The sequence below is a fragment of the Xyrauchen texanus genome, chromosome 27, assembly GCF_025860055.1.
Source record: "Xyrauchen texanus isolate HMW12.3.18 chromosome 27, RBS_HiC_50CHRs, whole genome shotgun sequence".
Lineage (NCBI taxonomy): Eukaryota > Metazoa > Chordata > Actinopteri > Cypriniformes > Catostomidae > Xyrauchen > Xyrauchen texanus.
This window is the reverse complement of record NC_068302.1, coordinates 14,455,748-14,470,400: the sequence shown is the minus strand read 5'-3', so window position 1 is coordinate 14,470,400 and position 14,653 is coordinate 14,455,748. Positions and strand designations below refer to the sequence as shown.

Genomic DNA, 14,653 nt, shown 5'->3' with positions numbered 1-14,653 from the left:
ACACACACACACACACACACACACACACACACACACACACACACACACACACACACACACACACACACCATATATATTTCACCATATAAGTGAGATGCAATGGTTTTTATACGGAGGTACAGAAATTTTCTATACCCTAACGTTTACCCTAAAATAGGTTTAAAGCAAAACTTTAAATGATTTAGGAGCCTTTTTACTTAGTGAGAAGAGCTGAATATGTCTTCACAAGTAGCCAATCTTGCACACAAGGATATTTACAGTACAACTTACAGTATAGACTTATCTGACATAAAATAGCTTGTGACATACAAGTCATAGCAGGCACACAGATATTGATGGGCTTAATAAACTCAAGTTAAGGATCTGCCGACATCTGAAATGGGTCAACTATATGTCTGTCTGTCTGTCTGTCTGTCTGTCTGTCTATCTATCTATCTATCTATCCGTCTGTCTGTCTGTCTATATTATATATCTGTCTATCTATCTGTCTGTCTGTTTGTCTGTCTATCTATCTATCTGCCTGCCTATCTGTCTGTCTTTCTGTCTGTCTATCATTACAAAAAGATACATGTTTCTCTAAGTGAACAGTTTACTAGAGCTCTCTATATGAAACAGTTATCTTCCATTTATTTAGTTGTTCAGTATGATTTTTTTCCCAGCTGCATTTTGATAATATCAATCGCGATATATGTTCAATGCTAAAATCACGACGGTAAGATCTTTCACGACACAGAAACACTCTGATCTTAATGGATAGGCCTACGTTTGAAGGGGCTATACATTGCGATTGAGAATATGTTTCTCTGTATCAGCTGAAGTGAGCATTAAACCACTTGATCTGTATGAAATCACGCGCGAATATGGTGCGGAGGAAGAGTTTAATCGCTCCGATCGGTCCTTTTACGCACGAGAGTGCAATATGTGATGAAAGTTTTACATGTTTTATATGTTTGAACGGCACAAGGTCTCCACCATTGTTATAGTTTATTTATTTTTCATTTGCTTCATTTGAGAGAGTCATGTGCGTAACTGTCACAATAGCAAATGGTGCTCTGCAGTTTTGGGTACTTAACCCCCTACTTTATTCCCTGAAAACCTTAAAAAAATTATAACAATAATGTCATTTAATTAGACTATAGCCTAATTGTGGTCGTCTTGTAGGTTTATGTACACTCAACATGAATATATAATGCAATTAATTCTACACTCTTTATCACGTCAGTGTCATTTAATCAAAATCATTCCTTTCAACCATTCTGGACACAAGATGATGAATTGCTGACTTTCTTAATTCTCTGAGATCACCAGTAGGCTACATCTAACTTAAGCATTTATTTGTTTTATGCTTGACAATAGAGCATTAGGATAGGTCAGGCTACTGAGTGGGAGGGAAGGGTTCGCTTCATGACGCCCGTCATGACATCACTTATTCTCGGGTACTGAGGAGAACCGCTGCGCTGATATGAAGCCAGAGCGGCTCGCGCGAGCCCACCGCTACAGCTGTCACTGAGGTAATCCGCGAGGCACGTCGGAGGCATTCAACTTGGAGCAAGCTGCGCTGAGTGAGATACTGTGACTAAAACGGCAACACAGGGGGAGAAGGATAACACTTTACTGCTTTCAAACATTACACTACTTTTAAGTGCTTGGACTCACCCGACAAATGGGTTCGGCGTAACGCTAATTCTTTATATAGCCGACTTTCTCCTCTCAGGAATGTAACGACGACGCAACATTTTGTGAGTTTTCAGTTTGTGATGAACAACGACATGAAGTGTTTAACAGCCACAGAAAGAGCAAAATGATGTGCTTAATTTCTTCTTGAAACTTGTGAAAACTGTGAGGGCAAATTGGCACTCGCTGCTGCGCGCTCTCGTGAGTTTTATATAAAGCATCGCACACAGTGGAAGATTGTGCATCTGGGTAACTGAGATTTAAACGTAACAACAAAAAAATGGTTTTAAAACTCTTGTTCAGAAATCATATTAGGTTTTTTTCGGAATTGGAATTTTATGAATAGGCTATTTAAAATGTTAACAATTAATAATTATTGTGCAAATAATTTATAGAATTAGTCTATATAATATTGCACAGTTTACATTGGCCTACCTGCAATTAATAAATCAGAGTAACCATGTTACTATAGCTTCTGTCGCACTGTCTTAATTTTACTTTAGTTCTTGACAGTTTTATTCCCACTGGCAATTTCTTTTCTAAATCTCTGAGAACATTCTGAATTTCAGAATTTAGCTGCAGTACCTAAATTATAATTTAGTGATAGAATAGTAAGTAGAATGTAACACATTTCAATTGTGATTTCATAACTGCAGAACTCAAATGACGTTCTTCCTCAGTTAAATGTGACTTGAGAAGCATTGTGGAGATGTGAAAGAAGCAATGGCAAAAATAATAGTTTGGGAACTAGCCTAGCTCGTTTATAATTAAAAGGATTTTATTTAGTCTAAACAAAATATCTTGGAAAAAAATAAAAAATAAATACTGAATCAAAATCTGCCCCAAAGTAGGATTGTGGTTTAGAACATTAGTCCACCCATAGTAGCAGTGCATAGTAGCCAGTCATGGAAAGTGCTTGCTCTGCTGGTGCGGGTCTGCCTGGCCATCACATCAATGGCACCGGAGGCACGTCTTCACCAATTTGTAACCAGAGCATCCTCAAACTCTCCCCCTACACTCCAGAAGCCACAGCAGCCTTTGCAACGGCCATCACCTTGATGATTGTTTTTACAATTGTGGGCAATATTCTAGTCATCATTGCTGTTTTAACCAGCCGCTCGCTTAGAGGACCACAGAATCTCTTCTTGGTCTCTCTTGCAGCTGCAGACATCTTGGTGGCCACCTTGATCATTCCATTTTCGCTGGCCAATGAACTGATGGGCTACTGGTATTTCCGCTCCGTGTGGTGTGAGATTTACCTGGCGTTGGATGTGTTATTCTGCACTTCTTCTATAGTACACCTGTGCGCCATAAGCCTAGACCGCTACATGTCTATCTCACGTGCCGTTACATACAGTGCAAAGCGGACGCACAAACGCATCAAATGTGCCATTTTGGTGGTATGGTTGATCTCAGCAGTCATCTCCTTCCCACCCTTGCTCTCCATGAACAAGAATAAAGGTGGGGGGGATTCAGATGGGGGACCACAGTGCCAACTCAATGATGAGCGTTGGTACATCCTGTACTCTACTATTGGTTCCTTCTTTGCTCCTTGCCTGATTATGATCTTAGTCTATATGCGGATCTACCAGATCGCCAAACAGCGCACTCGTTGTCCACCAGGGGAGCCCCGAAAAGAGGTCACTGCCAACGCCACCACCCCTCAGCACAAGACCCACCCTGAGGGTCTGCAAAATGGGAGAGGAGAGGAAATGCCTGCTACCCGGCAGAAAAACCCTACATTGCCCAGGCCTCCCACTCTCGCTGTGACCAAAGTGGACTCTGCTCAGCTTGGTAACATGCAGCTTGCAGGTGCCCCAATCGCAAACAACCTTCTACAACCCCCTTCAACAGCCCCTACACCAACCACTCCATATTCTCCTCAATGCACCTCCCTTTCTCTATCTCCTTCCAATTCATCTGAAATGGTTCCTAAGAAAGCCAAAGATGGGAAAAAGGAAAAGAGGACCAATAAACAGGCAGACAACAATAATGAAGAAAGCATGAGCTCTGACTCAGACACAGAGCAAGGTGGTAGGGGGGTAGATGTCCCTTGCACCCCCAGTGTAACCCCGAGTGGCAACCACTCTCCTGCCACAATCCAGAAATACAGAGAGATGATTGCCACAGCAAAAGGGGTAAAGCTGGTGACTCAGAAGGCAAAGCAGGATGGAACACCTAACTCTACACGTCGCAAAGCCATGGTGAATCGAGAGAAGCGCTTCACCTTCGTGCTAGCAGTGGTGATTGGTGTCTTTGTCATCTGCTGGTTTCCTTTCTTCTTCTCGTATAGTCTACAGGCTGTGTGCCCAGAAACCTGTGCTCTCCCAGAGCCCCTCTTTAAATTCTTCTTCTGGATCGGCTACTGCAACAGCTGCCTTAACCCAGTCATTTACACCATCTTCAACAAAGACTTCCGTAGAGCCTTCAAAAAAATCCTTTGCAACAGCACCAAAGGCACATTCTTCTAAGGTTATTACGGTGGCTTGGCTTCTCAAATAACAAATATAAATCTATTCCAAACATGGACTAGAGAGAAAGACTAAAAACTGCACTATAACAGTGCTGTTGCAATGTAAATGAAGGGCTTTTTGTGCTGCCTGGTTAACCAAGGACACCATGCTACACTTACATGACTATTTTTTGGACCAGGTGACTGCCTCAGGCTTGGGATTCCTGGACTCATGCTACTAAATGGGGCTCATCCAAAAATATTTACTTCAGAGGGAGGGAGAGGGAATGCATAGACAAATCATGACTGAAAACAAGAATTTATTAAAACTATGGCGCACCTGCAAAGACAAGGTACAGTGTATGGAGCGCAAGAAGGTTGCTGTGTTTTTGTTATCTTGCCATTCTAAGAATACCATGCCTTGGGGATAATGCAAACATGAACTTCTGTAGGTATTTTAATACAACCAGAAATAAACTGTTCAAATTCCCTTCAGTCTTTACTCAGAGCTTATAAAAGTGACACTTCCCATACTGATTAGTCTGTCTTATGCCTATACATTATTATTTCTGATGAACAAAAAAGTGAGTGCACAAAAATGCTCTTGTGAAACCTTTTGCCAAGGGCGATGTGTATTAAATGAGCTGATGTAGGTTTTTCCAATAAAACATTAAAGCTTAGATACAGATCCCTCAAGTGCAGGACCATAGGGGAGATTCTCTGCCATGCCCATGTCTTCTGCTCCTGTGATACTCTGTGAATACAGAACACCTGTCATGGATGAGAGAAAGCCTGTCTGTCTCTTTCCACTGGATTATCTCACAAAGGTTTGGACTGGTTACTGATGTGTTGAAGTTGGATACAATGGCTTCAAGAAATGTCAATACAGTAACATGTTTACCATAGAAACATTTGATACATATTAGGGCAAATGTCTTTTTTAATCTTTCCCCTAATCCTGACATTTTGCATCATCAAAATGCATCCTCTATATACTTTGATGACTTTGTCAAATACCTCCTAATTTCTTGGACTGGTTTTGGAGGTGCCCTTTCTGACTTCTGGTTCAGCACTTTTCTTTGTATAAACAAACAACTGAAAATGTGTTGGTCTATACTGATCTACTGCACCCTAAATGTCTGATCATTCAGCAGGGTGATACTTTGGGACTAAGGGCTGATTGCAATTATGCTTTCTATTTCTTTGTTCATTGTCTTTTTGCGGATGATCGTTTGTGTGTGAGTGTGTGTGTGTGCGTGCGCACAAAGCAAACACTGAATGGAAATGTGATGTGTCGGATGTATGTTTGCATATGTGAGATTGGGTTTGCATATGTTGCTATGTGGAGGTTTTTGTTTTTACGCGAGTGATGGTGTGTGCTTCCATTGGCACCAATTGAATTATATGTGTATCTTTGTTATAAATGTGGCTGTATTCAATTTCTGCTGTCTTATGCCAGTGCTTTTGATTCAGCTTCTTCTTGTGCCATTGCTTTTACATGTTTTGCTGCTAAACCTATTTAGTATCTTTTTAAACCAACAATAAAATAGTTTGGGTACATGGCCACTTTTCCTTTTCTAAAATAATGTTTTTTTATGCTGAGATTGTAGTTCATTTTGAACGGATCATTTTGAGTTTAGAGAAAATAAAGAAATATGTCAAATATAAGCTGAAAGCTGTAAATTATCCTGGGTTTGTGAACTATTTTGTATTTATTTATATCGCTATTTCCTGTTGTTCCCCCTTAATAAATATTTTCCCCTTTATTTTCTTCCATGGGGAAAACAAATATTTGAGGAGTTCAGTTTTAGTTACAAAAAAATTATAATAATTAAACTACTGTACATTTTTTTTCAGGATGTTGCATTTGGGCTACATTCTCCAAAGCTTTGCGATTTACTTCTCTTTCTCCAGTATAGTGCTGTTGGTTTTCCACCACTCTTTAAAAATAAAACCGTTGAGCTGTGTGTGCCATCTGACTCATTGCTGTTTGAGAGAGCATAACTGTTGAGCTTTAAGTAGCACAAAAGACTTTTTTCTCTCCTCGATATATATCATGGGACATAGTATTGAACATTCTGAAATGATTTGTTTCCCCTCTACTAATGTTCCTCTTCTGTTGTCCTTATACTTGTTTTTGTCAAGTATAAATAATTCAGCTTATTTGCAAAATTGAATTTTATCACATTCTTGATGTACTGATTTTCTAGCAACAACTAACCATACTTTCCATATTTACTGTGATTCAGATTATGATGCAAATATATTCTGCAGATACAAACAAGATACTATTGATTAAGAGAGCAAAGGTTCTAAACATTTGTATTCAAAAGGCCCAGAGCCAATGTTTTGATCTTCGGAATATGAATAAGCTGTGGGACAAATTGGCACTTTGACAGATGGATGTTGATATGGTTGGATAATCTCAGAGTCTCCCTTAAGGTCAATTTGACACCCTTCAAATCCTTTTAAAAAAATTAATATTCACAAGCATGATTACATTAAGATTGGTGATGCTTCTGAACACAATTCAATCACAGAATTGGGGATTAATATTGCACTGAGTTTAATACTGAGGTCCAGCTGCTTTGGTTTTAATTGCATTTAGTTTTATCAAAACAGCACTTTAAAAATGGTGAAGTGGAAAATTGGCAAAAAAAAATCTGAATATTATGTGCTTTTTAAAGAGTAAGAGCCAGACTCTTGGCTCAGAACTCAAACAAGAAAGGAGATTTATTTCTGGTAATTGCAGAAAGATGCTGCATTTAATAATTGATGATCTCTTCCTATGAAGTGTGTAAATAATTGTGTGCGATTGAGTAGCTCGGCCTATTCCTTAAGCATCTATCCAGGGTCTTGCTCTGGCAGAGCCTTAAACCCTTGATTGCTTTGCTGTGACTAGCAGAGAAATTGAACTCGTTCATCTACAAATATGGAAACGTCATTCCTGGCAGTGAAATTAACATATTTCCCAAAGCGTCAAGATGTCTGCTAAGAAGATTGTAGTCTTTCGATTAAAAAATAAAATGGAATTAAGTTGGTAAAAGTCCGAAAAATACAACAGGCATGAGATTTAAAATGACTGGCGACCTGTCCAGGGTGTCCCCCGCCTTTCGCCCAATGTTAGCTGGGATAGGCTCCAGCCCCCCGCGACCCTGTACACAGGATAAGCGGTTGACGATGGATGGATGGATGGATGAGATTTAAAATGCAAATGGTCATAATGACCCAGTCGTCCAATATTTACACACATTTTTACATGGTGTTCTTTTCATCTGACTTTCCAGGTATTCCTCAATTAAGGTGTCTTTGATGATGTGAACTGACTATTTTAACATTTAGTTAGTTTAGAATATTTTTTAAATTATAAGAGAATTTGCATCACTTACCCCTACAGTGCACATGTGACCCATATGTTTATTATGGTTCCCTGAATAAAACAATGTGTTGGTTTACTTAATTCAATTGTGGACATTGGTTCCACACAATGAAAATGAGTTTCTGTGATTCTGAAATTTCAAATGTTAGCTCCACTCAAATACTTTGAACAGCGAAATCCTAAATGAATTGAGTTAACTCAATTTGATAGGTTCAAATAACTCAATAACTCAAATATTGAACCTTTTGTACAGTATTACGAGTATTGGGCTGCTGAGAATTTACAGGTCCCCAATCAAACATTACACTGATAATTCATCCATATTTGTGTCAGTTGTAAAGATATTCAAACTGATTTCATTTAGTAATGTGCCCAACCTCGACCTAACCATAAACTCCACTTTTCTACACAATGGTCACCTCCAAATATTGAGCAGGAAAGAAACTCCTCTAAATTCCAACATAACAGAACATTAAATACCTGATTAATTTTGTATAGAAATATATTAAAATTAAAACACCTATTAAAATGTACTCTCCCAATCCAGTCCCATGCAAAGCATGCTTGAAATGGGAAATCCCCTGCCTGGTTTCATCAATACATCGTTGCAACAAATAATATTCAGATAGTCCCAATACAATTGAATTAAGTGAAAATAGATGGATTGTACACAATTAAATTTGAGTTGAAACCAAATGCTATCGAACTGTGTTTCATTAGCTATAAGTTAATTTAGCATGCAGTAAAAATCACGTTGAGTGGACACCATCCTTTAAAAGTATAAATCATCCGATCATTTCATAGCAATATGATCATATCACTTTTTGATGACTGTGATGAATATCACATGGACTTTACAGCCTATAATTATGTTCTCATCTCAAACATAAATTTATTAGGTTTATTTGAAGTGTACAGGTTTTAGTATTTTCCATAAGGCTGCTTTCCTTTTTTTTCAGTTTATAATTAAACATGGAACTATAACCATTTTTTTTTTAAAATGTGCATTTCAGTCACATATGGATTCAAGGGTTAATGTGAGAAGTAAAAAGTTTGAGAACATTTGGGATCTACATCCCCCAAGTCTAATTAGTGAGGTAGTATGGCTCGCAGTACAGGGGAGCTGTTAAGAGACAAGTAAACATGTTCATGTAAACTAAAGTTTATGAACTATTCTTGGAATCCAGTTATGTATTTGAGACAATGTAAAGATTTTTAAGGTGATGCAACAGAATCAAAGAAAAGGTAAACGTCCCAAAAAAACAGTTTAGAGCTTTGCATAATTTGCTCAATTTAAGAACACACAACCCTAAAAAAAGGATATAAAAGACAAAGTATATTAAATGTGACTCATTTGAAAGTACAACATTAAGAAATGCATCAAGCAACAAACTAAATAACTTTCTATTAACAATGAAAAAATATAACAACAATAACATAAAGATCTGCTAAAAACCTTTATGGTTTAAACCTTCCATAATGATTTGCAAGGAAAGACTCCAGTAGATAAAATATGTAATGACTTTACTTCCTAATGCATTAACAGGTTGTTATACATCTTTTTTTTCTACCCTTTTCTCCCCAATTTGGAATGCCCAATTCCCAATGCACTCTAAGTCCTTGTGGTGGTGTAGTGACTCGCCTCAATCTGGATAGTGGAGGACAAATCTCAGTTGCCTGTGTCTGAGACCATCTCTCCGTGCATCTTATCACGTGGCTTGTTGAGTGTGTTACCATGGAGGCATAATGCATGTGGAGGCTTCAAACTATTCACCACAGCATCCATGCACAACTGATAACAAGCCCCACTGAGAGCGAGAACCACATTATAGCGACCATGAGGAGGTTGCCCATGTGACTCTACCCTCCCTAGCAACCGGGCCAATTTGGTTGCTTAGGAGACCTGGCTGGAGTCACTCAGCACACCCTGAAATCGAACTCGCAACTCCAGGGGTGGTAGCCAGCGTCTTTACTCGCTGAGCTACCCAGGCCCGTGATGTTATACACCTTTATAGAAACCAGCAGTATTTTCAGAGATCTAATATGTTAGCATTATACATACAGGTGAAACTCGAAAAATTAGAATATCGTGCAAAAGTTCATTAATTTCAGTAATTCAACTTAAAAGGTGAAACTAATATATTATATAGACTCATTACAAGCAAAGTAAGATATTTCAAGCCTTTATTTGATATAATTTTGATGATTATGGCTTACAGCTTATGAAAACCCCAAATTTAGAATCTCAGAAAATTAGAATATTACATGAAATCAATAAAAAAAGGATTTTAAATACAGAAATGTCGGCCCTCTGAAAAGTATAATCATGCATATGTACTCAGTACTTGGTTTGGGCCCCTTTTGCATTAATTACTGCCTCAATGCGGCGTGACATGGATGCTATCAGCCTGTGGCACTGCTGAGGTGTTATGGAAGACCAAGATGCTTCAATAGCGGCCTTCAGCTCTTCTGCATTGTTTGGTCTCATGTCTCTCATCTTTCTCTTGGCAATGCCCCATAGATTCTCTATGGGGTTCAGGTCAGGCGAGTTTGCTGGCCAATCAAGCACAGTAATACCATGGTCATTGAACCAGGTTTTGGTACTTTTGGCAGTGTTGGCAGGTGCCAAGTCCTGCTGGAAAATGAAGTCAGCATCCCCATAAAGCTTGTCTGCTGAAGGAAGCATGAAGTGCTCTAAAATGTCCCGGTAGACGGCTGCGTTGACTCTGGACTTAATAAAGCACAGTGGACCAACACCAGCCGATGACATGGCTCCCCAAACCAACACAGACTGTGGAAACTTCACACTGGACTTCAAGCATCTTGGATTGTGTGCCTCTCCATTCTTCCTCCAGACTCTGGGACCTTGGTTTCCAAATGAGATGCAAAATTTGCTCTCATCAGAAAAGAGGACTTTGGACCACTGAGCAACAGACCAGTTCTTTTTTTCTTTAGCCCAGGTAAGACGTTTGACATTTGAAGCCCATATCCAGGACCCGTCTGTGTGTGGTGGCTCTTGATGCAGTAACTCCAGCCTCAGTCCACTCCTTGTGAAGCTCCCCACACATTTGAATGGCCTTTTCCTGACAATCCTCTCCAGGCTACGGTCATCCCTGCTGCTTGTGCACCTTTTTCTTCCACACTTTTCCCTTCCACTTAACTTTCTATTAATGTGCTTTGATACAGCACTTTGAGAACATCCAACTTCTTTTGCAATTACCTTTTGAGGCTTTCCCTCCTTGTGGAGGGTGTCAATGATGGTTTTCTGCACAACTGTCAGGTCAGCAGTCTTCCCCATGATTGTGAATTCAACTGAACCAGACTGAGAGACCATTTAAAGGCTCAGGAACCCTTTGCAGGTGTTTAGCTGATTAGAGTGTGACACTTTGAGCCTACAATACTGAACCTTTTCACAATATTCTAATTTTCTGAGATTCTGAATTTGGGGTTTTCATAAGCTGTAAGCCATAATCATCAAAATTATATCAAATAAAGGCTTGAAATATCTTACTTTGCTTGTAATGAGTCTATATAATATATTAGTTTCACCTTTTAAGTTGAATTACTGAAATTAATGAACTTTTGCACGATATTCTAATTTTTCGAGTTTCACCTGTACATGTCCTTCATAATGTCTGACAAAGTGTGTAAAGAAGTTACTTTAAGACAAATGTAGTACATCTCAAAGGATAACTTTAAAATATTTTTAAACTTCCTCTTAGGAATTCCCTCTCTGTAACTGACTTTCCACTGCAATAATCTCAAAGGATGCCATTGTATACAAAAAATAAAAAGAAAGAAAAAAAAAACATTAGATGCACCCACACAGACAAATACATATCACAGAACCCATAGAAGTGTCTTTGAAAATCTGAAATTCCCATAGGATTCTATAAATGAAAGATAATCCATTTAGCATTTCAAACCATAGATCTTAACAAAAAAAACACCTTATATGAAATTGAAATGACTGAACCCGCAATATGTCCTTTCTCCTGCAGGCTTCCCCCTGACACAAATTCTAATCTATGGATATTCTTGAATGTTTATATGTGTTTGGGTGAGCAAAGTACATTATAAAAATTTAAAATGGATTAGTAGGACCATGGCTGGGAATGGACGGGAGAAGAGGATGTTTGTTTTTGGCATGAACAATCAAACAGGATGTACAAAGTGTGTTCAGTCACAGCCTCATCACGTACCACATATCATCAAGTCTAACAACTGTATCATAATCCACTGAGGATAGCTCTTTTAGGACACCACTCAGCCCCAATAGTGTCTTTTCAATCTGCAAGAAAAATGCGGTTCCTGCAGTTCAGGATTTGCAAATGTTGATGGGTGATTCACTTGTCATAAAAATTTACTTTTTTTTTTTTTAAATGTTGAAAATGAGGGATGATTACCCTTTCATTAAAGCTACAGGGGTGTAAATTAGCATTTAAGTATTGGCAGCTGCTGTATTGACTAAATGAGGAAAAAGTACATATTTTGTGAGAGTCAAACATTGCAGTTTATCATTATAAGAGTCAATTAATTGTGAAGAACACTTAAAAGTCACTGTCAAAGAAGTATCAAGTCAAGACAAAAATGACCAGTGTAGTAGATAAACTGCCACGCAGAGTTCAACATATTCAAACAGGAGCATATTTGCAATACAGCTTAGAGCAGTGTGACTGATTGTCACATTTGAATTCTTCTAAGACAAATTGTTGGCAGTGACAAGGCAAAACTGTTGGCAAAACATCTAAATTTTCTGCATTTCCGTGTTTACATTTTTAGCAGTGACTCTGGAAAGCTTGAACAGTAGCTTGAAGGGCCTGAATCAAAGCCAAAGTAGACCAGATTGCTGTAAACATTTACAAGAAGCCTGATTCTAACATGCACTCACTCAAGAAGAGTCACGCATTAATATTTATGCCGTTATACAATTTAAAAAATGTTGGTTGAGGACAGCACAAGCAGGGAGGGCCTGCAAGTGCATCTTAATCAAAGGATGAGGCAATTAGGGGAAAGCACTGTTAAAAAGTTCATCGGATTCAAAGAGAGTAAAGACCAAAGAGACAGATGGAGAGATAAGAGGCTGGACAGATGAGAACAAAAAACTGGGATGAAGAATAGACAGAGATGGACAGAATGCTGGAACCTGAGACGGAAGCTCAGAGTCAGAACAGAGGCGAAATGGAATATAACAGAAGAGAGGGATTGTGCAGGGAGCCAAATAGAATAGAGAGCAGTGTAATATATGCATGTCACAGGACTGATGGATGTAAAAGTCTTTAAATTGATTATCTGTAAAATGTCCTCAGTCTGTCAGGATGACTAATCCATGTGTTGGATAGATGGAAGAGTTCACTCTCAAAGTGCAGATCTGAGTGGACAGAAAACTTGTCCGCCCCCGGACATACGGGTATAAAGGGAGGGAAATGCATCTGTTTCATTCAGAAATTTTCTTCGGAGCCGACCGGTTGTGTATACAGCAAGCTGCGAGTCACACACTGTTCCTCCTATCTCTGAGCGATTACTGTTTTATCTATGGCGCACATCAGAGGCTTTCTCCTTCTCTGCACGGCAGTGCAGCTTTGCCCCTGGGCACTTCGACAGCGCAGTTAAAAGAGTTATTTCTCTAAAAGAGTTATTTTCTCTAAAAGAGCATTATACACAGCTGGCATTGAACGTCCTTTTCAGGACACGTCTTTATATAGATGCCCTTCCGCCCCTGTGTAGTTCCTGGATGCGGTAGAGTGCTCTCCGCTCCTGACGGCCACAGCCGCTGTCTCATGTGTCTGGGCAGCGATCACACCGAGGCAGCGTTTGTGGATGGCTCATGTTCTCATTGCGAGAACATGACCATGGCTACGTTGTGGTCGCGGCTTTCCTTCCTCGGGAGGAACGCCACTCCAGCCACCCACTGTGTCGTGCAGCCTGTGGAGCGTCAGGTATCCGGATCAGTGTCCCCACCTCCATTACTGGACACCGCTCCTGGCTGTGTCCGGTTTCCCCGCAGCTTCAGGAGACAGGCCCAGGTCTTTCTTCTGCACTTTTAGGGGTGGTCTCGCCAACCTGGAGGGGATAGCGGAGGGAGATGGGGGTAGGAGTGACAGACAAGGGGAATGGTCCTCTGGACTGGGGGCGGGGTTTGGGTGGGGCTCCCCACCTCCGAGGAGCCGGAACTGGGCGGGAGTGATGGGAACGGGTGGGAAGGGAATGTGAGGCACAGGGTGTGGAAAGAGAGAAGAGAGAGAAGAAACTGCTTCGCCGCCTCCTGGGAATGCCGGCATGTAGTCCTCTGCCAACTGGACGGCTTCCTCCAGTGACACCGGTTGGTGGCACTGGACCCACTCAGACATGCCTCGGGGAAGATGGAAGATGAACTGCTCCAGTACCATCAGATTGATGACTTCCCCCACCAGTAACCATTTCCGGCATGCGTCACGGAGCTGCTGCGCAATTGTGAATGGGCGGCCATCCTTCCCGAATCTCAACAAGCGGAAGAGCTGCCGACTCTGCTCCGGGGTCTAACCAACCCGTTGCTGGATGGCCTTCCTTGTTGTGCCACCAGCTGCATCTCCCTGGAGAGCAGGGGTAACAGATGGGCTGGCGTACCTCCATGAGGGCATGGTATTGTGACTGCTTGATACTGTTGAGGGTCTTGAAGACTTCGCCCAGCAGTGAAGACTCCATGGAAATGTTTTCCTCCAAAGCCGGGTCCTCAGCACCACTGAGGCAAAGCACTTAGTTCAGGCAATGGAGGAGTCAGGAGACAGAAAAGTCAGTCTTTTCATTTTCAGTTTCACAATCAACAGTGACTGTCAAAAAAAAAAAAGTTATTACCACAGGAAAGCAGTCGTGGATGCTCATGCTTGTAGGTCACTCTCTCTCTCCATTGCTCTGGCATGCCTTTTAAGTCTCCCTCTGCCATCACTATAATGAGAGACAGCTGTTTGAGATCATTATAAACCAGGTCATGAGCCTTATCACTCTCTCTCTCTCCCGCAGACCGACACATAATAATAATAATAATAATAAGTTTTATTTATATAGCGCCTTTCCAGAGCTCAAGGACGCTTTACAATAGACAAGCAACAATAAAGGCAGAGGACAAAGACAGCAGACAAAACAACAGCAGGTAGATAACAGTGAAGGTA

At 40.3% G+C, this 14,653-nt stretch overlaps 1 protein-coding gene across 1 annotated transcript; it reads left to right on the top strand.

Annotated features, from left to right (window-relative positions):
- The first annotated feature begins 2,198 nt into the window (after positions 1-2,198).
- adra2b (adrenoceptor alpha 2B) lies at positions 2,199-5,938 on the top strand. The gene has a single exon (XM_052094473.1). The coding sequence runs from the start codon at positions 2,580-2,582 to the stop codon at positions 4,143-4,145; it is 1,566 nt and encodes a 521-aa protein (XP_051950433.1). The 5' UTR covers positions 2,199-2,579; the 3' UTR covers positions 4,146-5,938.
- Positions 5,939-14,653: the final 8,715 nt, after the last annotated feature.